Here is a 25,928-nt window from a genome sequence, read left to right on the forward strand (position 1 = left end):
TCCTGCTAATGGCACTGAAGCTGTGTCTACACTGCCTGCTCTGCATGCTGAGCACACAGGGCTTTTAAGAGACGGATGCGAAATGAAATGCCTTGTGGATTCGCAATAGTCTGGCTCTTCCCTCTGCATGTATTCCCTTTCTCTGGAGGATGGGGTTGGCCCTGTAAAAGCTTTGCAGAGACCTGGCTGTTTGGCAGCTCTGCAGAGAGGAAGAGCCCTGGCCGTGCTAATGGCTGCTGTCCTCCTGCCAAAATTGTTTTTTTGAGAAGTGACTTGCCTACAAATTCTCCAGGGCTGCAGAATGACCTGTTCATCTCTATTTGTGCAGCACCCGGTTCTGTCTTCAGGTGTGGGTATGTCACAACATGGGCCATTCATTGGGACATCAACAAATTTGGGTCTGTAGGCACCATGAAGTTAATGTAGGAGGTGCCATAGTGCAGGTATGGGTCCATGATATGCAGCAGATCCAGAGCAGCATGTTGGACATTGGCACTAAGTGGTACTTCAGTGAAAATATTAATCTTTTTCTTTCATTCCAGGGGATGGCCAGGTTGATTTTGATGAATTTATGACTATTCTGGGACCTAAACTGGTATCATCAGAAGGCAGAGATGGCTTTCTGGGAAATACAATAGACAGCATATTCTGGCAGGTAAGTGGTCATTTTTTTAAATGCAATTTTAGCCAGCTATCAATAGCTTCCACAACGGATTTGTTGAGGAGCACAAGATGTTTTGCTAAGCATGAATGCTTGTGTAAACACTACTGGGGTCCATCTTGCCGTGTGCTGTGCAAGACCATCGCGTGTTGCTGGAGGGTCCTGCTCTCAACTAAGCCCTGCGTGGGAGGAGGGGAAACTACTTACCATGGATGAACTGCAGGTGAACCTAACAAAGCGACCAGTTATTTGTGCAACAAGTTTGGGAGCATTTTGGAATTCATTTTTGGAAGAGAGAAACATTTTTCTCCATTGAGTCTTGAGTTAGGAACCTTGAACCTGTCCAGCTGCTCTAAGAAATGTGCCACTGTTCAATGTCCCTTGGCTGTGGCAGAGGGATGCTCCAAGCAGAGAGAGGTGTGCCATGCAGGTCATGTCTGATCAGTGCTTCAGTAGTTAATTCAGGTCTGAGGCTGAGGATAACTATGTTGTACCAGTGCAAGTTTTACCCAAGGTGCTGCCTTGGGGTGGTTTGGTCCTGCCGGTTTCAGGCATTGGAGGGGAGGCAGGTCTGGCAGTGGGAGCTGCCTGACTTCTGTTGTGTGGTGTGATTTTAAACAGCATTAGACCTTCCTGGAAAAACAAGGACAGTCCAGGCTGTTACGGCAGGGATTAAAAATCTCCCAAAACACTGTGCTGCACATTTCTTGCCAATGGATTAAATGTGTGGCTTTCTGCAAGATTACTGCTCATTTCATTGATCATCCAACAGCCTTTGCTTGCTAATAAACTTTAGCTGTTACCAAGTTTATGTGAATCGAAAGTCAAACCTGGATACAAGCATTTCTGTCATCTTTTAATACCGTCCAGCACTGTCCAGACTGAATCGAGTGGAGCTTTGTAAAAGTCTTTTAAAAACTTCTTTCTGGCCTCCTGCCATGTAATAGAAATAACCCTGGAAATCCTGGTCTGAATTCTAGTATTTGGTTGACAAAGCAAGTGTTTGGCACTAGCGAAGCTGCAGTGGTTTGTAACGTATCTGGGGGGGACGTGAGAGCTAAACGCACACCACGAAGGGCGGGACTGTGAAAGTCACAAATGTTTTATTGTCTTCATTGCACCTTGCAAGCCTCATCCCAGCACGTGAGCAACAGGGAGAGGAGAAAGCACCATCCCATCCCACTGAGCCATTGGTGCCTTCCAGACCCCCTGGTGAGACTGGCCTCACTGGAGCCATTCAGGAAGCAAAAATACCAGTTGGCAAAATCAAGCTGAGCTCTTTGATGGGGAAGCAGAGAAGTCTGAAGCCCTCCCTAAAATTCAGCTCACAGGTTAACCCACTGCCACTTAGTGACCCTTCAGCCCATGTAAGTGCCTGCAGTGGCATTGCTCAGAGGAAGCGAGGAAGGGAGGATGTGTGCTCTGGTTTTTAGAGCAGCAGGATTCCTGGAGTCAGCTTTCGCCTTGCTCTTTCATGCAGCAGGGACCATGGCCCTTGTGCCCCCCCGGCTGCAGTGGGACAAGTGAAAAGAGTGCAGAGACTTCAGGTAACCAGTCCCACGGCAGGAAGGGACAGCCCTGGAGGTTGTCTGCAGGCAGCTAAGCTTTGACTGAATTGCACAAGTGCTCCAGGGCCTCGGAAAAAAATGTTTATGGTCTTTTACTTGTAAGGGTAAAAATACATCTCTTTACATAGCACTTTCCTGGATTTCAAAGCCCTTGAAGAGAAGGCTTCATCTCACATTTCATTTCTCTGGGGGCAGGAGAGCTCATGAAGAATACAATAATTTTGCTGCTTATTCCCAAAGAAAAAACAAGGAAAAAGCCTCATAGGGAAGTGTCATTCAGGGAACAGGTTCCCTTTGCCCATTCCTACCTGGCTTCACCCAAGCCATCTGCAGGGCCATAAGTCACCTCATCTTTAAGCAAAGCATTTATGCATCTGCATTATCTCCAGCGGGATTACGTCTGATTTGAAACAAAGCCCTTTTCAGAATCGGGGCGGGGCTGTGTTTCCTGTATCCCCTTGTCGTGCAATTTTCATGTTTGCTGGAAAGGAATGGCAGGGAGAGGGACGTGAATGTGGGTTGTTGATAGAGCACTTCACCCCTGTAGTCATCCCCAAGGAGTGACTTCAAGGAGTGGATAGTGCCCACAAGCCTGTGATTGTGACTGGTGCTAGGTGACAAGGGCAGCGAGGGTGGGACAAGAAGGGACAACTCTACCTTGATCTCAGCTGGCTAGGCATTGCCACCATGAGACCTCACCCCAAAGCTGCAGGCAGCAAAAGCCATCTTGAAGAGGCTCTTATATCAGTCCCAAGGGGAGAGAAAATCCATGTTGGCATCCAGAAAGTGCCTTCCCCTTTTCCATCTAAACAGCTTCCCTCCAACTGTCACGATTTTGGCTCTTGGGGTATTTTTGCCAAGGGTCCAGCTTTCTATACTGTGGCACTTCTGTGCAGTCTCTGTTCCAAGTGCGCCTTAATAATACTTTAAATAATGCAATGACAGAGTTAAATAATAAACAGCAGCAGAAGGAGAGAGGAATTCAAAGGAACAGGCGAGGGCCTGGAGATGCATTTGCAGATGAAGCTGGGAGTGAGTTGGTGGGATACAGGAAGGCGGTTCCAGATGGCAGAAGCTGCAGAGGGGAAGGATCTTACAACAACAGCAATGGGGCTGCAGGAGATGGGGATGGGGTAGAAGCAGTGGAAGAATAGGGAGGAGAGAGAGGGATCATGTGTGGAAGAGGCAGGCTTGAAATAATAGGGAAAGGGTGCATCCCTCCTATCCCATGTGTGGCCTAAACAGTGATGGTCAGCCTGGGAGAAGTGGGATTTGGCCAAGACCTGGGCATTGGCAGGTAGTAGAGACATGGAGGATCTCTCAGATATATTTTACCTCCTTTGATTTCCCATGTGGGCTTTAAATTGTGTCCTATCAGTGTGTGTTTAAGGTGGCTGCCTCTTGCTTTCTCAGGTAGCAACAATCAGTCCTGCTCCAGTTAGAATGTCTCTTCACAGTCCCTCAGCCAGGTCAGGAGGTATTTAGGGGCAGGGAAAAGTCATCCCTGCAAATACTATTTCAGGCTGTGTCAACATAGACCAATGGTATCAGGAAAGCTGAGGAAACATGGACTCTTCTCCATCTCAGAAAGTCTGTCTTTCCCAAGTGAGAAGCAGCATGCACCAAGCACCATTTTGTGGAAGACATCCCCAGGTGCCTCCTGCTCTGCTTCCAAATGGTTTTCTCATCCTCATGCCAACTGTGTGCAAATGGAAGTAACATGTACCTGTGCACAGACATCTTTAACTGTCTTAAATGTTTAAGAGAGTCTTAAACTGTCTTAAATATTTTTTCTTAGATACACAGCTGCCTGGTAACCATTAGCCAGTCCTCAGCATGCAGGATCACAGTCAGGAGTTGTTTGAAGGCTGGAAGCACACAGTGAATCCCTGTTCTCCCTGGTTTGGGGCAGACCCACCATGGCAAGCTTGCAGCAAGGATGCAAACATCCCCTTTGGCTGCTTCCACAGAGTCTGCATTTATTCAAAACAAAATGTGAAGACAAAAAGAGCATAGATGAGGTTTTAACAGTACCTATTGAGCCCTGTTTTGGAAGCCAGTGGGAAGAGGTGAGCCTAGCCCTGCGCAGGGGTGTGGGACCTCCCATAGGCTTTTGCAGAGTGTCTGCCCCCTTCCCTCTCCATCTTTTTCCTTCTGCATTTTTTAAAGAGTGACCAGTCATCACCCACCTTCCTCTGCCCACCTTCTCTGAGCTGCTCCTGCTGGTCCTCACACTTATTGTCCTGAAGCTGGTTTTCTTTAGTGTGTCTGGCAGTGGTTTTGCAGTGATGCAGTAGCCATTCCATGGTCAAAGAGATGCTATTTGATCAATTTTCAGGCATGAGAATTTGTTTTTTCAGAGCTCAGGGAATATGACTCTGGTTCCAGTTATGCGCTGAGGGCTGTGTTTTGTACAAGAGAGTTTTGAGGCAGTTCCAATGTATGGCCATTCAGGTCTGTAAAGCTATTTAGATCAAGAGCATTACAGAAAAGACAAACATTGCTACCGGTAAATATTAGCTCCTTTTTTAGGCAAACAGTCTCCAAATCTGTCCAGTGTGCCCTGCCATTCTGAGCCAGAGAGAGGGATGAAAACAGAGGGGAGAAACTGGGATTTCATATTAATTTACAGGGGTTTTTTTCCCAGATTGTTTCTAAGTGCAAAGACCTTCAGGCACAAGTGTTAAATAGTTTACACAGGACGCAGTGTAGAAGATCTTCAGTCCCTGGGGGTAAGCAACAGGAACAGAAATAATAATCTTGGATTATAGGCTTTTAGTTAAAATAAACTTCTCTGTCTTGGCTAAAATGCTTTTTGAAGTCAGAACAAGTTTGAATGGTTAAACAACAGGGCTGCATCTGCATCGGATGCAGAATAAATTCTGTACCCAGCAGCTCGGATGAGATTATTTTCAAAAGTCAATACTTTGTATGGTGAACATTTGAGAGGCAAAACGCTGCCTGCTATTTCTTTCCTTCTCTCTTTACTGTGTGCACATGGAAGCTGCAGGGAACATCATTTCAGCCAGTGCTAATGCATTGCCTGTGCAAGGATATCTGGAAGCTTCGTCTTGCATGAAGGGATGGCACTGTATCATCTGCTGAGACATCGTGCCCATTCATCGCATCAGATATTGCCCAGTATAATTCACAGGTGTTCAGGAGGAGACTGGTTGGCTTGGGATAAATAAGGCTGCTTTGCAGAGGTGGGAAGACCAGAATACCAATGCAGTGCTTTGGGTTGGGGAGATGCTGCTCAGAGATCTCATTTTTCCGCTGTAGAGATGTCTTCACTGTTTTGGGGGGGACAGCCAGAGGACCAGGGAGGCAGGTCCTGCAAAGGGAGCAGCTTAGCAACCACTCATGTTTTCTGGGCTTGGGAAAGCCTTTTCATCTCTCCAGGCTCCTACATACCTTTGCTAGGTGTAGGAGTACATTGGGTTCATGATCTTTGGTGGATGAGTGGGTATAGCCAAAGCTAGATCCTGCAGCACCCCTGTGCAAGGAAGGACAGGTAGCCAGTGACACATCAGAGACAGCAGAAACCCCTGTGCTCCTGAGCCAGCAAGCTCAGCAGCATGCACCAAAAGGCATTTTGTTCCCTGGATGCAGGAAAAATAGAGCAAGGGCCACATCCAGCTGTGCAGTATTGCATCTGGCACTGGCTGAGGAGGGGGCTTACCGAGGTGAAGGGGGGCTCAGAGCCGGCTGTGAACACAGGAGAGTGGAGGGACGTGGCTGGGATGGGACACAGCGGTTTTGTCCTCCCAGCGTGGCTGCTGATGCTTTAATGATTTGCCGTGCAAAACTGCCCATCCGTAATCTTGTTTGCAGTTATCACTGCAAAGGCAACAGCGTCCCAGGGGAGAGATCTGGGCTCTCGTGATCTGGCCAATCAATTAGTGCTTTAATAGAGTGAAATGAAGGAGAAAATGTGTGGGAACCTCGGTGGCACAGGGCAGGGTACGGAGAAGCCACGGTGAGCAATGGTGTGGGAGGGAAGGCAGGGGACAAGGGGGCCATGGTGGAGCCATGCTGCCTCTAGCAGCACTTGGCTCTCTACAAAGACGATTTTGCTTAGAGAGGGATTTTTCTTTATGAAGTCCAGTAGATAAACCTAATGCAATTTCTCCCTACATATGAGTCTTCTTCTCTTGTCCCTGCAGAGGAGTTAATTTGATGATGGCAAATTAGCCTTGCAGGAGTTGTGGAGAAAGTGTTTGTGTCTCTGTGTGCAATTTCACATGGTAACAGATCCAACTACCCCCCACCACTGCAGACCATGGCATTGCTGAAATAACAGCTTGCATCTTGCAGTGGGGCCAGCCAGCCATGGGGTGTATGTGGCCTCCCCTCCTCACCCTCCTCCTCAGCTGGTGCAGCCCCTCTGTGCAGCTGTAGGATATTGCTAAACCACAGGACGGGATATTTTACATCTTGCACCACAATTTTTTGCTGGTACTGAGCTGCTCTGCTACAAATACCTCTTGATTTCAGGATTTCAGGTACTGCTGTTTCAGCTTTTCAAAGAACCTTCTCAAATGAACTTCTGTGGAAGAAGAGAGTTAGTTTTACAGTTCAGGGTACCGGCTGATGTTTGGGGTAAGTGTGGTTCCTGACAGAGCAGGTTTCCCAGCTGGGCTGAGCCATGTGTAGTTTAGAGTGGGTAAGGAACTGCTGCTTGGAAAGAAAGCTGAGGTTCAGGGAGGAAGGACAGCTTAACAGAATGTGCAGACTTAGTGCTCATATACACGGCCTCCCTCTTGGTGACTACTTTGGGATTTAAATCAGGAAACGCTGTAGCTGAAAGTTTGGGTGCCAAAACATGATGGATGGGGTCAAGGGTGGGCAACTGGGGCTGTACCATTGCACTACACACATCCCCTCAACCATACACATCCTCTTCCACCAAACAAAACCCTCCACCCCACAGCAATATTTTCAGTGTTAGCAACAATGCGGGTGCCTGCTTTTTAGTTGTTGAACCTGAAATATCTTAAAGTGATTTCCACAGAAAGAAGTTCCGTACTTCTTAAAGATTTACCCTTTCTTGGGTTTCCCAAGCGGGAAGTCCTTCCGTACCAAACTGAAGGACTGGTTGAAAACCTTGGCATTGCCTCTCCCACAGAAACCACTGCAATTTGGCCTGGGAGCCAAGGCAAGACACCTTTCCTGTGACAGCTGATACTGGGCTCTGCTCAACTGGAGTCATTAAGTTCACCCGGTACGCTGTTAGCTCCAGCGTCCTGACCATGTTTCTAATTTCAGAAATTAAAAGTGTCCTGCAATATCTGTTCCTGTATTTTAGATTTGATGTGTGGTTTCCTTGTATCCAGATTTAAAATGTTGTGAGATTTTCCATTGCAAGGATGCAGATGGCTGTGTTGCGGTGATGAGCAGGGTGACTCTGGCCATGTAGCTGGTGGGGATAGTCTGCAGTTCATCTCAGCTAACCTGGGTCAGTGCTTAGATTCCCTTTGGAGTTAACAGAGAGAAATAGCCACTTCTAGGGTGCAATTCAAGGGATCTGCTTTAGGCATCAACCTCAGGAAGAGATGCATCATGCTTCAGAAGTCCCCATTTTTCTCCATTTGGTATAAAGAAAGTGTAGAAAAGTGGCTCAGATGGAGATGTGTGCACTGGGTACAGCTAAATGCCATCTGATGAGTCCCACCAAGGGTTTCAAAGTGCCTTTTTGATTTATGTACAGGAAGCCACCTCTGACAGTGCTGAGGCTGCTGTTAGTGGAAGGAAAACAGCTCTGGTTGCCTTATTAAATCTTCTTTTGTAGACAAAGACATTCCCACTGAGTATGTTGCACTCAACGGTTGTTGTCACAACACGGTGAAAGCTGAACGCTTGCAGGTGATAAATCCATCAACAAGAGACTTCTCTTTGTTCGTAGTCTGTGTATCCAGCACAGAAGTGCTATCACAGCCACTGGTGTAGATGTGAACTTTGGAGAGGTTCGTGGCCTGGATCATGGTGGTAAGGCTGTCCTTGGACAGTGAGACTGTCACATCCCTGTAACCCCTTTGCAGCGTATGAATTTGCCAGCAGGCAGGAGTGAGCAATAATGTTTGTGTGGCCTCATTTTTATCTGTTTCTATGAAGGAGCCTCATTTTCACCAGTACACATTTTTCCCTGTAAGAAAATCAGTTCTCTCAAGTTATCAAGATCAAATTTATAGCTGAAAACTGGAGACACTGGAAATGGCAAAGTTTTGAAAGCAGTTGTGAAGCAAAGCAGGACTGGCACCAGTAGCAGGCGAAAAGCAAGACTTCATTGTCCAGCTGTGGTTTTTAGCTTCAACCAGCTTATTTACACATTTAGCCTTCAGAAACACACTACAGCTTTGGTTCAAAATCTATTTAAAGCAGGTGGTTTATATTAAGAGACATCCTGCCTGCTGAATGACAGTGTATGACTGTCCTGGCAGGTGGTAATTTGGCTTTGTGCACACTATGGAGCTCTCATGTACATATACTCCATCCAGCTCTTACAGTACAGAGGTTATTTTTTCTATGCCAGCTTATATATAAACTCAGTCTGAAGCTCTATGTGTAACTGGGGGTTTTTTTGCCCCCTACCTAATGTATGAAATAGGAACTGCACTGTGGTTTTCTCAGTGATTTGCTTAGAAATGTAAGGAGCAATGCGTAGGAAAGGTAAATGTGTATGATCATCATCTGATGTGTACATGGGTTCCTGGAACATGGGCTGGGGAGAGAGTTTCTTGCTTGTTGTGGACTCCTTGTTGAGGGGGGTCAGACTCCCCAGCACCTCTGAGTGCCAGAGTACATCTCTGGTGCTGGTTTTGTTGGGGCAGGCGTCTTTTCTTTGCACTTTGATGCCTTTGAAAGGCACCATTGGGTGATGGAGCCAAGGTGGCTTCTTTCATGCAGAGGAGTTTCAGGGGCAACGGTTCTGGCTTCAAATCCCATAGGCCCTGCACTCCCAATGTCAGGAAGGAGTTTCTTCCAGAGCCGAGGCTCCACCGATCCTTAAGGCCCAAGCCAGCACCAGATCTCAGAATCCATCCTTCCTCTCTGCACAGAGAAAAGGACATGTAAGGATCTGCAATTCAGGTGTCACCAGAGGACACTACCTTTGGCTTGCCTGGATGCTTCATGTTCTTATAACAAAATCATCTCTTTCACTGCATGGCTGTAATTTTATTGAGGGAAATCTTAACTGACTATAAGGATTTTCATGGAGATCAGAGTTTGGGAATTGTTTAAAACAGACTTGACGGTGTTGGCCTTTTTCTATTTCTTTTTTCTAAAGAATCCCCACTTTTGAGATGGAAATTTATTGCCCTGCCTCCAAGCCCTGGGCTTCAGTAAAGTAAAAATATTGTGAAAATTTCACTAAGGTTTTAAAGAGAAGAATAAGAGGGAAAAACAAGAAAAAAGAGACTCCATCGCTCATAAACAACAACAAAAAAAAGCTAAAGTGTTGGCAACTGTTTGCAACAAACAAATGTGTTTAGAAAGAAAAATGACCTTTTATGCAAAAGAAAAGCTTAAAAAAAAGAAATTACTCTCTTAAAAAAAAATAGAAAGAAAGATAGACCTCTTAAAAAATGCAAATGGAGAGCTGCAAAGGACCACTCTGGTGGGGAGGGTGGATAGCTCAGGCAATGGCTGAGGTTCATTAGTGTGAGCCAGATGAGCAGTGGATGCTCTGGCATTGAAGAAGGACCTCCAGGTCCTGGCTGCCAGACAATTTCTACAGCACAGCATATAACTCAGATTTTCCCAGTATGTATCCAAGATTTTCAGCACAGTTTGCTGGATCCTGACATCTGAAGCCAAAAGAAATCTACCTGGTACCATCAAGCCCTAAGTGATGCCCCAGTTAGATATTATGCTTCTCAGTTTTATCAGCAAAATACCTCGTGTTACAGCCCTGAAGTGGCTGATGGCCAGGGCCAGCAGCAGCTGTTGGATCATCTTGGTGCCTTTTTCAGGTTGCAGCAGCGAGGTGCCAAGAGCTGCCGGGTTTCTGCTCATGCAAAGGTGTGAGGAGCAGCTCGTTCTGGGATTTGCCTGCAAAGGAGACGGGTGTTCACCATCTGCCCATGCCTTGCAGCGGTGGCCATCCCTGCCATGCCCACCCAGCCTTCACCTCTGTGGTGTTTCCCGCTGGCACAGGACCCAGCCTTGCTGTCCCAGACTGGTGTTTCTGAGGAGTAATGGTGGTGGGCAAATTGGTGGCCCTAGCAGAGAGTTCCCTAGGCACCAGCCATCTTGGGCTGCCATCAGGGTGGAGAGGTTTCCTTGGCCATCAAGGTGGAGATGTTTCCCTGGCCATCCGTACGGAAGTCTTTCCCTGGCCCTCAGGGTGAAGGTGTTTCCCTGGCCATCAGGATGGAGATGCCCTGGCCATGCTGCAGACACAGCCAGCTCCATCCTGCCCCTGCCCTCCACCTGAGGGCAGAGAAAGGTGGGGACATGGCTGTCTAACAGCCACTTGTGGCCCTGAGACCCCATTTCCCTCCATGCTGTTTTGTTGACCTCTCTGATGGCAGTAGGTGGGACAGGGTCTGGGCCACACACCTCCGTCCCCTTCCCTGAGGTCTGTGCAAGCTCTTGCCTTGGTTTCTCCAAAAACTTGTGCCACGAGTGCTACAAACAGGCCTACTGCACTTTTTGGTTTTGTTTTTTTTTACTGTTTGGCAAGAATTTCATGGACTGATGGGTGATGTGCAGGTACTGAGAGTGTGTTCCCGGTGCTGTGAAGATCACCTCTCGCTGCAAACTCTGCCACCACACTGGCTGAGCCAAACAGGTTCTGGTAGCCCCTTCCCCGAGGTCTGACTTTATTAATACAATTTTCCAGCAGAGGCATAATGTAGTTTTACCAAGTGGCTGGAAAGATCCTGATCGTCAGGAGAAATTCCTTAAGGTCTTTTTTTCAAATAAATTTGCCATTTCATTGAGAAACTGTTTCTTTGTCTGTGTGTGTTCTGCACCGTCATTTGACTGTCTGTGGAGGTTTGAGTATATTTCTGTGCTGGCAAAGAAAGAAATCTTACACTCTGGGATGCATGCAGTCTCCAGAGCTGGTAGTCCTGATGTAGTCTGTAGTGCCACAGAGAAATTTTTTTTTTTTTTTTTTGCTGTTGAGTAACACACAATGCTATAAAGTGGTAATTAAAATAAATAATTATGTAACCCAGTACATTTACTCACAGTTAAGAAAATGGATCAGGGTGCAGATGCTTATAGCAGAAGTCCAGAGCAACCTGAGGAAGCTGGTGGAAGTATTCAATATATGTGTGAGCTTGGAGGAAAGCATTCAAAACTGGTTTTGATCCCTTTTTCATGGAAATAAGAAGATCTAGTATGTAAGGGAAAGATCTCTGTTCAAAATGAGCCAGGATAATGTTGGAGTTCCCTCCAGAGATGTACTCTAATGTCCAACTTTCCTACACCGAGCAGAGACACAAACCTCAGGAGATAACCCAGCAAGTTCCACAGGTGTTATTCATGGAAATGCCCCATTTTTGGAGCAGAGCATAGGAGACAGTTGCCTTCCCCTGGAGGAGAGAGGGGGGGAAAAGTAATCATATAACAATGATTTGCATGTTTTTAATCTCTTTCTCTTCTTGCTGAGTGTTAGTTTAGATGTTTTTCGCCCAGAGGCTGGCTTGCTCAGGGGATTATTAGTACAAGATGTTGCTGTTGATCCATCAGCTCCCCCTGCACGCTCAAAGCTCCAATTCCTTCGAACTTTTGGAAATGACAGAGCAATGAGAAGACAAATGAAATAAATTGATGCTTTTTAGGGGACAAGAATCTCAAAAGAGCTGTCAGAAAGGCAGACGGGTTGTACGTAGGTGCCAGATTTCAGGGCTTTCAGGAACTGTGATCCCCTGTGAGGATAAACCCATGAACCTCAGCTTCCAGCACTTGTGTTCTTTGTATTAAGAGACAACTGAGCTAATATTAATATTTATTTTATGGCTAGTTGGTATGTGGGCACATGTGTTCACAAAATTAGCCAGTATGTTAGGTTAAAATATATCCTTTCCCCAATACGAGCTGCTTCTTGCTACATATCATCAGTCCCATCATTGCATTTTTCTAATGCCACACCTTTATTACAGACTGGCATGAAAAGTCTGCTGAACTCCCACCTCAGAAACACTCTTGTAGTTATTCAAATAGCCTTCAGTAGACTGTATCTCTTTTTCCTAATGACATTGAAAAGTATTTGAATCCCAAGGGCAGTTTTGGAGTAAAAGTGGAATATATTATAATCATAGAATCAAATGATGATGAAACCCTCCAGGAATTGCTAGTTCAGCTCAGGAAAGGCATGCACTGGAGTGCTGCAGAAAGAGAACACCTCTTCCCCAGAATTTTTGTTGTTTTGTTAACTTTGTAAAATGTTTAAGAGAACAAGAAGGAACCACTATGACCAGCGTATGTCCAAGCAGGTGGAGAGGGACCTCAGCTCTGCTCCTGGCATGTCTGGGGCCAGCTGAGGCTTTGCCACCGTCTGCCTCTTCTGTAGGTTTGCTCGGCTTCATATTTCCTCTTATGTAGGACAGGGCTTAGTTTAGTCCCATTTAAGCACTTGATTTAGGGAAAAAACCCACCAGTTCAGTGCTGCATGTGCCTTAGAATAGAAGGGAATAGAGAACAAGCAAACTCATGTGGGACAGGGCTGGACTGGTCCAAAATATCAGCCCAAAGCAGCTTTATGGGCTGGAAGGGGATGTGTGCTGGCTATCTCGAGCCAAACCTTCAGGTTGTGCTCTCACCTTGCTGAGAAGATTTAAATTTGTGCTTAGGTTTGCGTCTTCTTGATTCATGCTGGACATAATGGCACAGGCAGAGAAATGCTGGCATAAATCTTTCAAGATTGGGATCTTAGGAACTAAGGGAAGAGCTGAGTTTTGCCTGTTTGTGCTGTGCTCCTTCCTCCCTTATTGAAATGGCATTTTGATTTAGGATAGCTGGGTAATACCTTAGAGAATAGTTAACGCTGATGATTAGAGATAATCAAAATGTTTTCATTAATCCAGTTTTATTGAAGAATTACCCTTTGTTTTATCCCAAGTGAAACTTCCATCGAAGGCTCTTTGAAATTGCCATTTTTCCCAGAATTTCTGCATTGTTTTTACTGAATATGTGCCTATTTTTTATCAACGTGTTTTTAAATGTTTTTTTACTTACAAGTAACATGGCATTCTTATTTATCTGGAGCATGTTTTTCAACAAACAAATCAAATGGGTTTTCTATTATATCATTTGCAACAGAAAATGGATCCATTTAGGACCTGGCAAAATGAAAATGACTTTAACATATTTGATGTGGGTTTTTCCATTTTTTAAACTCATAATAATTTGTCATGTATAACTGTTGGGCACAACTTTTTGGGTGTTATACATAACCTGGCTGGCTACCAAGCCAGTGGAAATGCACCTGATTTAGGGCAGGTATCTCTACAACTGGTGACAGATACTTGCAAATCTTACAGCACTACTATTTTTGGAGTGCATTTTTTCTGTTGCAGTGGTGAATTGTTCTCTCTACAAACTTCCTACAGATCTCTCTGGGTTCCCGTGGGGTAAAGATGATCATGATCCATATACTGAAGAATAATCACTCCTCTGGCGGCCAGCATCTTGCTTTTCTGACAGCCCCTCTCTCTGTGACAGTTGTCACTAATGTTGTTTCTGGCCGTGGCCAAGGACAAGCAGGGCTCTGCCACGGCAGTGTCCAGGGAAGGAGCAGTGCCAGCCCTAGGAGCAGGGGCAGGAGAAGGGTTGGGAGGGCCTCAAGCCCTGCCGAGCAATTCTCATCTCCCCATCTGATTGCTTTGGAGACAGCTGACTGTTGATTGCTGTACAGGAATTAAATTAGGTGAGTTAAAAACCCGTATCAATCACCGTCATGCATACTTGCATATGAAACGTAGGCTCAAAAGGTTTATGGTAATCAACGTGGAGTGGCTGATGAAAGTCCGTTAAAATTCACTAGAAAAAATTCTAATCCTCTCTCCACTTCCATGTCGGCTCTTTTCCGTCTGTTTGATAATCGCTGCTGACTTCACTTATCTTCCCTGACAAAGTGCCCCAGGATCGGACACATTACTGCTGGCATCATGAAAGCCCAAGTATGTGCTGTACACACACATAGAAGCAGATGTGAAGCAAAGGTAGGAGTAATTTGATTTATAGCAGACAAGGCATGGAATCTGTGGGAAGAAACACGGTGAAAGTGGTCTATCTCACTCATGCATCCAGGGACATAGAAGAAATACAGATGATGTAAAATTTTAATTGCAAAAGGAGTAGATTATTTCAGAAAACCTGTGGTATGTGGTTTGTTGCATCTCAGAAATTTCTAGTGAATATGGCATCTTGGTTATATATATTCTCCTTTTCTGAATGTGAAGCAAGTATGGTCTCAGTTGAGGAGACTACTTCTAACTTTCCTTCTCTAAATGTCTCTTCCACAACATGCAGAAACATCTAGTTCTTATTCATACAAGGTCCTTATGGACCTCATTAAGATATGGTGCCCGCAACTAAACCTTCATAGGATTGTTTGCATTATTATTGTCTGGCTCTGGCTGTTTTCAAAACCTCCAGGCTGGTCTTGCATGTGCCATTTAATAGACATCTAAATTGCTCCTAGAATTAAATCTCTATCCAGTTAATTTAGCATCTGCAAAATTAAATACTGGGCTTAGAGTCTTTTGATGAAATCAGGTCACAATTGTTAGGTGCTACCTTTGAGTAGACACTCTGGCTCTGACAACTCAGAGATGCCACCACACCAAGGGCCTCAAGTCAGCCGAAGGCAGGGAGCATTGCCGCCTTGCCTGCCGCAACATGAACAGCAGCAGATGCTTTTCCAGATCTTGGCTGGTTTTAATGCACCCTGGAGCGGTTGTTAGCTGAATGGGTAATGGGGTACAAATTAGGCCTTTATGTGGCCTTTTGTCATTCCCCCTTGTTATTCTTTCTGGTGGTACCAGCAGTTTGCCCTTCGTGGCTCTGATGTCTCTGTGCGTGATCTCCCCTCAGTGGTTGCTGGCGTGGTGCTGCACGCTGTGCCCCTGCCACTGTCACCTTCGCTCGTTGTGTCTTCGCGGGTACCTCCACTCACGCAGCGGACCTGTGATGCTCCCGTGCCTGGCTGATCACCTCTCTCTGTCACGGTGTGCAGCATAGCCCTTGCCTAACATGCCCTTTACCTCTGTCCCATCAGGGCAGTGGTTTGCAGTTTTTCTGTGCTGGTAGAGCACATTTATGCTGATGATGCTTTTGGACCAGAGACTGGTATGGTTTTCATCAGGTCAAGTCTTGGACACTTATTTATCTTAATTACTTCAATAAAATGGGGGAGACAGGAGGAGATGTACAAATAACCCCACATACCTCGTCACAGACAGCTGTATGACAGTATAGGTATGTGTAAAGAAGCTCTGTGTTAAAAGGCTGTATTAATGTTGAAAAGCTGCTTGCCTCAAAGAGAGGACAAAAGGGAATTAGTACAGTTCTGCCCCACAGAGGCAGTAATTCATCATCCTTGTGTGCTAATAGCATGATTTACTCTTAAAGCATGTGGTTGCAGGAGACTTTTGCACAGGGTCTGGCTAATGACTCCTGACTTCTCTGATCAGCCCCTAAGTGCATGATTACTTTCGTTTTTCCCCCATTACTGAACTGTAGATGATTAATATAAAGGTTAGTGTCCATGGGTCAGTCCTACAAAACATGGCTAATTTGTATGGCATTCCTGCTGACTTCAGCAAGATCTGCCTTCGGTAAGCACTATTCCTGCTCCTTGCTTTATAGGGTGATTTTTAGAAATTATTGCATTGTTGGAATCTCTGTTCTTGGAGATATTCAAAGCCCGAGTGGGCACAGTCCTGGGCAACCTGCTCAAGCTTTGAGCAGAAGGTAGGAAGTGCAATGGTAGGGCTCCTGCAAGAAAGCAAAGGGTGGGAGGTACTGTCCAAGGCCAGGTTTGGGCACAGGTTTCCAGAGGACTGTACGGGCTCCCATGTTTCTGCAAAGCTTTCTAGCATTGCACAGATAGTGGGGCAATCTGGAAGAGCTGCTGTTGGTGTCAGTGTCATCTACCTGTGCTGGAACTCCTGTGATGCTTGGCATACCCAGAGCCACAAAGGCTGCCATCCCTGTCCTCCTTCATAACATTGCTGAGGCTTGGTCAAAAGTAAATTAGAGCTTTCCTGGCTCTCTGTGGTTACAGCAAACATAAAGTGGTGATTTGTGGCAAATCTGACCAGGAGTCGGGTCTGGCTGTAACAGCGCCGTAAATACCTCTAGTACATGGCAGTCAACAGCCTTCAGCCTTGCAGGCTTTTTCTTTTGTTCTCATTTTGCACATGGCCAGTTCGCCTCAGCTGGGATGTAGCAATTGATTTTTGTTTGCAGATGCTACAGTGAGCCTGGTTGGCAGGTACAGCTGTACTGCAGGCAGGTAGACAGCTCCAACCCCCACAAAGGAACGCTGTTAAGGTGCTGACCTAATGGCCTAGGAGTTATATTCTCCACTTGAAATTAAGATGCAAATTTCTGACAATAAACTAGAAAACACAGGGGGTGATTTTATTTGTTGGATGCTATGTGCATGCATTTCCTCAAGTGCTGTAGGGTGCATGGCTGCGCAAGAGCCTCTTTGGTGTCTCCTGACTCTGTCCAGGGCTGCCGCTTTGGCCATATTCACTCTGGGTTAGCCACAGGCAAGAGATGCACCCCTTAACTCCAAGGGCTGCCTTATGGAGTGATGTGATTTATAACCACCCAAGCAGTGGGCTGTTAAATGGTGCTGTTTGATAACATATCTGGAGGAAGTGGGGGACAGCTCTGGAGAGTCCCTCTTTGTCAGCAGGTCCTGCTCTTCTCACACTGGATGTGCAGAGAGCTCATTTTAAATAACTTGATGCTCTGCTTAAAGACAAAACCCAAGCAAGTGTAGTAATCACATCCAAAATAATGAAATGCAAAGAAAATGAGATATGGAAGTCAGTTGAGAAGACTTTCCTGTAGCTGGGGATAAATAAAATACTTGATTATGAGAACTTTTATTCTTGATGTTTGCATCTGAAAACCTGCAGCTAGAGGTCAAAGCCTCTACTTGGTACAGGGATGGAAACATTTCTTGTTAATAATGCCGAAGTAAAGAGCAGAAAGTAGATAAAGCAAATAGGAAATAGGACTAAACACAAATAGATCCATAAATTTGAAGCAGACTATTACTAAAATGGAAGTCAGAAGTGGAAAGCCTTAATATTGGAGATGGGCTCCAGCCTTAATGTCTGGAATAGAATTTCAGGATCCCTTGAATTGCTGGATTGTAATGATAAATTAATTTAGCTGTTGATTGAAAATAATCCACAATTGCAAAGAACGAGGGCATTTGCTGTCAAGGTGTTTTAAGCCAATTGCATTATATTTACTAAATTGGAGGATCTTTGGGGCATAATGACAATTCAATTGAATTTGAAGAGGCAGTAATATTATATCTCAATCTGCAGGTCATCGTGGGTGGCTGGATGATGAAGTCTCATTCACTTTTAGTATGAACAAGACATTTACAGACTTTCAGAACTGACTTAAAATATCACTGACAATAAAAAGGTCACATTCTTTCAATATGATAAACTCAGTGATTCATAAGTCTCTATTCTCTTTGGAATGGGGTAAGGTACCTATGCTGAAGGAATTTCCTGTGTTCTGACCTAGAAAATCTGTTTTTCAGTATGTAGCGATGGGTAACAACCCTTGCTCAAGGGTAGGCACAATTTTAAGAGGTGATGAGTCCACATTTGGAAAGCCAGAGCATCCCAGTGGGCACCTGTAAGCTGACAAAAGGCTGCATTAGGGTGCGCACCCTCCATCAGAAATCAGTCTGCGAGACGCCTGTCATGTAACATAATCCCACAAGCAGATGCTGTCTAAGTAATTATCTCTGCTGCTAGGTGAAAGGCCCATGCTGAACCATGCTAAGATTGCCTGCTTCTTTGCTGTAATTGCTAAAATATAGCAGTGCAAAAGCAGAAGTTAGGGCTATTGCTTCGGAAAGTTATTTCCACGCAGCTCAAGACAACAGTAAATCAGTTAATGGTTTTAATTAGCAATCTTTTCATGTCTTCCCCTCACAGTCCATGAGGAGCTCTGCAGAGACAGTGCTCTTCCCTCTGCACAGATTCCAAAGGCACGCAGCACTTGACAACACTGGGTTTTGCAGCGGGCCATGGCAGTGGGATTCAAACCTCCTCTCTCTCACTTTGATGCACTATACAATGGACAGAGACACCCCTTTTTTCTGGTCAAAATGGACTTGGGGATCCATTTTAAGCACCCTTTCCTGTCTGGTCCATAGGACCTCTGTGGCAGAGCCTGTACCTGTATGTCTGTCTTGTAACTGCACTGATTTCTCTTATTTCTCTCATTTCATTTCCCCTCTGGCTCCTTGGAGAGTAAGTCTAAGTGCCGGACATTTTATTTCTTTAAGTCTATGCAGCAAGCAGGAATTTAACATCTCCTGAAGCACTGTCTCAGTGTGTAATAAGGTATCGAGGGATCGTGATTTCTGAAATCCCAGTAACTAATCTTATCACACAGGCAGAACTTGCAGTTGTTTTTAGGATATGATCAGATCAACAAGATAAATTTTTAATTAAATTAGAATAATTCCTGGCTTTGATAGATGCTTCAGTTTTCACAGTTCCTGAAAACAGACCACATGAGATCTGAGCAGGTTTGTGATGCTGAGGGATGTGGGGGTTATTGCCCCCAACCTCCCGGGCAGCCAGGATTGCGGAGGAGGGACAGGCTGCAGCCTCAGCAGGAGGTGGAAATGCAAGTGATGGCCTTGGGATGGAAATGGCTAATGAATGAGGTCATCTGCTTGGTGATCGCTCAAAAACTCCTGTCACAACCTCGCTGAAATGCCACCTGCTAAAGACTCAAGAAGCCCATGCTCATCAGTGTCAGGAGCGCTCGAATGACTGAATGCTTTGGGGTGCATCGAAGGGAAGATTCACATGGGCAACTACTTACACCAGTTCATTACCTCTCAAACTTGCGGAGGTCAGGCAGGTTTAGCCCTGAGGAAGATCTTAGCAATGTAGCTGGCATGTCTCTGGCACATAACCCAAGCTGTCACTGCTTTGGCAGCATCACAAGCAAACTCCTTCCTGCAGAGAGGGCCATTTCCCAAAGCTCTGGATCAGGGTGTTCAGTCAAGCCCAGGAAACACTGTTTTTTCTTCCCAGTCCCTCACCCCTGCCTGCATTTGCTAGCCTGTCTGCATTCCTTCCCACTGAGCCACTGCTGTCCGAAAGTGTTCTCGTGCTTATCAGTTTTCCTTGCATCAAGAGCCTTTAGCACAGACAGTGTGGTTCTAATGCTGGCCATGTGCATCTTCCTTCCCCATCTGTTTTTTAATTGCATCTGAAATACTTCAGAGCAAAAAAAAAAATCATCCTAATGAAATTAGACATGATAGTCCCTAGGAACAGAGAGGAATGGGGCACCCGCTCCCCATGTATTGTTCCAAGTTGCCCGTGGAGTGAATAATTGGAAATTATTGCAAGTATGTGTGTGTGTGTATACATTTACTTTATTAATAACCTTTTTTAACAGTGTTACAGAGCATCAAAGGTTACTTATGCTGTGAATAGATGCTGTGGTCTTGCCTGCTGAAAAGCAAATTGTCCTCTGCCTAAACCCTTTGGCTGTACCTCTCAACAGCGCTGTGTACAGTGAAGGACATTAAAAGCCATCATTTTGAAGTTATCAGAAGTCATCATATGAAAAGGAGCAACTGTTAGGCAGTGCAGACATTGCACACACCAAAACTAGCAGCTTCTGCCACTTCCATGCTCTGGCGATTTCTGGGCCAAACCTTTGCCATGACCAGAAGGCACAATGCCGGCATTCGCCCATTTTCTAGGAGGCAGAGGAGAGATTTGCCACCTTGCCTTGTTCCCAGTGAAACAGCCAGGGAGCATTTATTCCTTTTTCCAATCTGTCATTTTACCAGGAAACATTGGTTGCTGGGGAAAAATGAATGTTTCATGTTTGCAGATTTGATTTTGTTCCCCTCTCTTCTTGCTCTTGAGGGTAAGCACTGCGTCTTGGATTTTGTTTAAAGCCAGCCCTGTGGAGATCAATACATTGCTGTAATGTGCATAAAACAATTTCAGATAAACAAAACAATGCAGGCACATGGTTTTCTTTCTACTTCAATGCCTACCTCAGCCTTGGCCGTAGCCTCCCACATGGGAGGGCCTGCTCCATCCTCCTCCAATCCTCTTTGAAAAGCATTTAGCTGCTTTGCTTTGCTGTTTGGGTCCTTTTTCCTACCACTTTGGCTGAGATTTCCTGTATCTTTGGTTTATTTTTGTGTGCATGTGGAGTTGCGTATGAAGTAAGTAGTTCTCAGAAGGACTGCCAAGCAGGGAAGCAGTCTCAGATAATAATAAAAGTCGTAAAAACAACCCCCCTCCAAAACCTGAGCCATTCTTTCCTTGCAGACATACTGAAAATGCAAAATCAACTTATTAGCTAAGCATTCAGTCCTGATTTCATGATTTTATGTTTGGCTTTTATATATATAATATCCATTTTCCACTTTCATAACACCCAACAAAAAAATCATTTCACAATCCATTCCTATTTTGTTCTCGCCTATTTCCAGTCCAGTCAAACTCAGCAACAAAACAGCTGGCAGTTCAGATGCAAGTGTGATCACAGCCTAATGCAGTACATTTAGGGAATTTCAGACCTACCGCACTGAATCTGAGGTAGTAACTAAAGCTGGTGTCGAGATGTTGCCCCTGGCTGACTGAAGATATATGCAGCCAAAATGAAACTTTGACAAACAAGCTGGTTTCTTCCTTTCATTTTCAGTGGGGAATTCAACGTTTAGTCAGAAGTATTAAATAGCACATTTTCAAAGAGGAATTGTTATGAAATCCCACAAACTTTGAGACTTTTTGACCAAAGTGATGGCTTGGGCTGGGTTCTTATACAAAATAATGCAATGTGACAAGCTGATGAGTTCACATCCATGATCTGTATCATCCATTCACGGGAGGCAAATGATCCAAATTTTTATGGATAATTAGACAAAAAGGAGCAGGTGGTGTCAGATTTCGCTGTTAGTTGTCAACAACATAAGTAATTTCCACCAACCATTAAGATGCTTTTTGCTCCTCTCAGCAGGAAAAGGGCACAGTTCTCCAAAATGTACACTTGGCTCAACAGTTCCTGGATTCAAGTAAAATTTAAAATGTAGCTTAGAGTACTGAAAAGATCTCAATGAAATCCACATGTGCTTTCAAAGTCCAGACTTGGGTTCTTGGCCTGTCAAAAAACCCATATTTCTTAAATAGCACATTTACACAAAAAGCTACTCTCAGCTGGCATCTGCTGTGATCGAAGTCATCTTCATGTGAAAATTGCTGCCCAAAATGATGCATGGCTTTGCATGACTGGGGATACAGTGCGGTGGCTGTTATTTCTGCAGCAGCCTGCTCATGTCTGTGCTGCTTAGGCCCCAAATCCTTCTCTGCAGACTGGTGACTCAGTAGTGTTCCCACAGCAGGTGCCCAGCTGGATGGAGCAGGGATGCCACACGCTTGTATGAAACAGCTACAAACTTAGACTGGCTTCTTCAGGATCAGACTTACCTTCTCTAGGGCCAGCACGTGGCTTCTTGAAGTTTCTTCTTGAAGTCCCAACAGGCAAGCTGATATCCAAATGCAATGGTTAGGGCATTTGGCAACATCAGGTACAGCAGGTATTAAACTAGGCAAGCTGAGACATCAGTCACTCTTGCAAGAAGTTGAAGTTAGAGCCAGTCCTGGTCCTCTCAAAACCAGCAGCAATCTCAGAGCAGAGCTTACGCTTCACAATGCGCCTTCACAGTGAGTGGAGGCACACATCCCTTGCACTGATGTACCAGAGAAGATGGGAATCCTGACTCCTAATTCACTGTGTATGTTCGATCATAGTTAAAATTGCTTCCTTGTGCAGTACCTATTTCCATTTGGCTGCTGTACAGATTCTTCAGATACATTTGGTACATCAGCTTTTTCTTAAGTGGTGAATCACACTGATGCTGTGTTGCGTATTAATAAACACTTGCCTGTGTTAGGCAGAAGAGGATAGGGGACACCAGTGTTTTTACAGCTTAAAAAGCCTTGAGAATTAAAATTCCAATCATAAAAGCAAGTGTTGGAGGAAGGGAACTATCTGCATATCTGCATTGAGAAAGGGAGCAGGACACTGGCAGGGGCACATTTTTGGTGGGGCTTTCAGGGAGGCATTTATGCTGCTGCTGAACACATGTTGGACCAGTACATGGATTATGGTCCTTTTCATGCCAACTCAGAGTGTTTTCCTCCAGGTTTGCTCTCCAATGGAAGCTGTGAGCCAATGAGCACGCTGTCTCTAGGATGATGGTGGCTTGTTCCCCTGCTGAGTTCCCTATCTGTAGATGCTTGCTGGTGGTGAGGCTGATTTCTGGAGTGAGAGACTGTGTCTGTGTTTTCCTCACTTTTGGAAGATGGTTATTCCATGGTTGTAGCATACAGGAGTTTAGTTTAGAAGTAAGACAGCAGGCAAAGTGGATGCCTGTATCACAATATCTCGTTTACAGCTGTGGTTAATGCTGGTCCAGGATCTGCAGAGCAGTGGAGAGAGTGTCTGTTCTTCTGTAGTTTTCATGGACCTTTGTTTTGTCATTCTGAAAGTAGCAGCAATGAACTGGTGAGACTCCTGAGAGAGTATTGGAGTATTTGCCTATTTACTCCTGGTTTTGTAGTGAGTCTTGACAGAGATTTCCTCTTCAGGGCTGCTTGGACACTTCCAACACCCCAAGTCCAGCACAAAGGTTTTGATGCAATGGCTTGGTTGGGAGCTTGCAGTCAACATGGGAGAGATTTCGGGAGCCAGCCAGGTGCTGTTAGCTGCTACCATTTTTTTATTTCCCACATGGTTGGTAGATCAGCCAAGGTGACAAGGGGCTCCTGAAGAGGGACACAGACCAATTCTTCCCCACTGGCATTTAGGAGCTGTTGAAACTCTTGCCCATTGGTTCTGCTTTATTTCACTAACTGTTGCCATCCTGTGTCAAACCAGAAATCATTTTGAGCCCTACACTTCATACTCTCCATCATTTACCTGCAGTTTGACAAGAATGGTTCTCAACTCCAAGTCTTTCTTTTGATGTATACTACATGGTCCTTCATGATAAAAGTCAGCTAAAAGTTGTAGTTGTTGGCATTGGAGGCCACTCAAGGCAGCAGATGAACAGCCTCATTGCCGTCATTGAGCCAGTCATGATGTTGCTTGGATACAAAACCCAGAGTTTGCTGACAAGGGCAGCACAGAGACACCAAGGCAGGTGCTGGTCCTGGATCTTTCCTTTGGAGGTGCTTCTGAAGCCAGCAGAAGGGCAGCAGTCTCATTTCACTTGTGGCACCTCGTTTCAAGGGTTCACTGTCCTGGTGGCTTCACTGTCTTCTCAGATCCCTGGGAACAATGTTAAGCAAAGCACATGTGATAAGCTGATCAACACTGTGCCAGGTGTATGGCCATCCCAGCTGGAGCCTTCAGTATTAGAAGTCACATGCAGAAGCTGGGTCTGTAGTACAGGTCAGGATGTGGGAAACAGCATTGGATGCTACAAGGCCAGTAGAAGAAAGATGCTGTTCTTATTGCTCATCATCTAATACCCACCTTCTGTGACAAAAATAAGCAAACACTGAATGACACCCAACCTTTTCCATATCGGGCATCTTTGGAGCTCTGGGCTGGCTGTTACCACTCAAGAATGAGATCTGCAAGTTATTTATAACAGATAGATCCGTGAGAATGTCAGTACAACCCTCAGCAACAGTCAAAACAGCAAGTGGAAAGCTAGAAAAGTTTCAGAAAGGAACAGGGAAAGAAACAGAGCTCATCATTACGCTGGTGTGAATCAGTGGTGTGTTTGTATCTTGGATCTCCTTGGGTTCTGCTCCACTGCATCTTGGAAGGGACATGGTGGGACGGGAGAAGTTACAGAGAAGGACAAGGAAAAAGGTCATGAATTCCAGAAGGTGCCTTCTCAACCAGGAAACTTCAGGTGGGAAAAAGGATAACTGGGGAGCGATATGTTAGAAGTACGGAAAGTGATGACTGGGTGTGAGAAGGGTGCAAATGAAATGATAGGAGACAATTTCAGAACAAGTGAAAGGAGAGGATTTCTCCTGCAAGGTGTGAAATTTCTTGATAGTAAAATTTTTGTATGCTAGAAGTTTACAGGACTTCAAAAAATAACTTGGCAAATTATTCAGTCAAGGTCTCTCTTCTTCCATCCAGCAATAAAGGTAAGATCTTCTCATGACATCTACTTTTAACCTGTCCGTACACAAAGACATGTCCATCCATAGATTATTACATGCACAGGGAGGAGAGCTTCTTCCCAAAGAAAGAGATGGCAGTTTAGGGAATAGTAAGCAAGCATTATTTTCTTGGGGCAATACCATCCTTACCTCTGGCATTGGAGGGCAGCACTAGATAGCAGTTCTTAACCATAAACCAAAAAGCAGAGCTCCTGGACTGGTGTCAGGACTCCAGCCTGGCATTTCTCCTCTGTGTGCCTTTAATCAAAGCCTTTAATACCTCTTTTTCCTTTTTGCAAAGTGCTATGAGATAAGCAAATAATGGCTGTGATATACCATTAGCCTGAATTTCAGCAGTCCAGGCTCCATAGTTCCCACCACCATCAGTGGAGAAAGTGAGCACTTACATTCTCTGAAAGCCAACTCTTCATCTAGTTCACCTTTCAGCATTCAATATTTCATAAGGAATTTACTTCTTGTAGACCTCTAAACCCCACCATTGACCTGGAATGGCACTGGAGCAATGGATTGCACCATTAGCATCTAAATATGGGGTAAAAAACCTAATTAATGCCTCCAGAGTCAACAGAAAACTCCAATTTAAGCAGTCTTTTTTTATTTTTATTCCATAAATTACAAATGAGACTAGTGATGTCTGGGGTTTCCTTATGCCTTTCCTTTTGTTCTGTAGTTTAGCAAAGTCTGCATCTTCCTGGCTAATTGCCACAGACCGCTGATCTGGAAAAAGTCTCTGCCAAGGCTGAAGCGAAATGGAGAAGTGGGATATGATTAAGGGTGGGAGGGAGGGATTTACTGCCCATTGTGGTTGCTATGATTGCTGCTGGTGACGGTCTCCTAAGGAACCAGAGTACCAGCCTCAGCACTGCCACACATGGACAACATCCATGTGCTGAGCCAGCCAGCAGCCCCTGGAGACGACGCTGCATTAATGTGTTGGATACTTTCCTATGTTTTGTTTGTATTTCCCAGTGGATGGCAAGCCCATGGTGCTCAGGAGTCTGGGAAGCTTTGGTAACCAGCCATCGGTTCCCCACTGGGATCACCATCAGCACTGGGATCTCATACCTCTGGCAACACAGATGGGCAGAGTCCTGATTCTTCCTGTGCTGTTTTCTACAGTAACATGTAGCTCTGCCCAGTAAGTAAAAAAAGGCTGCAAAGCTGAATTTCATCTGCAGACTGCAAATCACACATTTCACAGCCAATGGCCATTCTTACAGCTGAACAGATTGGTGATGGCTCCTACTACTGGCAATAAAGATAACATGAAAATCTTGTGCCAAG

At 45.1% G+C, this 25,928-nt stretch overlaps 1 protein-coding gene across 4 annotated transcripts in view; it reads left to right on the forward strand.

The window, feature by feature from the left end:
• Positions 1-25,928, forward strand: part of CALN1 (calneuron 1) — a 154,093-nt gene that overhangs the window by 91,106 nt on the left and 37,059 nt on the right. For all 4 annotated transcript variants that reach the window (XM_030028878.2, XM_030028877.2, XM_030028880.2 and 1 more), the window contains one exon: positions 543-655. In XM_030028878.2, coding sequence (XP_029884738.1) covers positions 543-655 — 113 coding nt within the window. The remainder of the gene's footprint in view (positions 1-542; positions 656-25,928) is intronic.

Source organism: Aquila chrysaetos, chromosome 10 (genome assembly GCF_900496995.4).
Source record: "Aquila chrysaetos chrysaetos chromosome 10, bAquChr1.4, whole genome shotgun sequence".
Lineage (NCBI taxonomy): Eukaryota > Metazoa > Chordata > Aves > Accipitriformes > Accipitridae > Aquila > Aquila chrysaetos.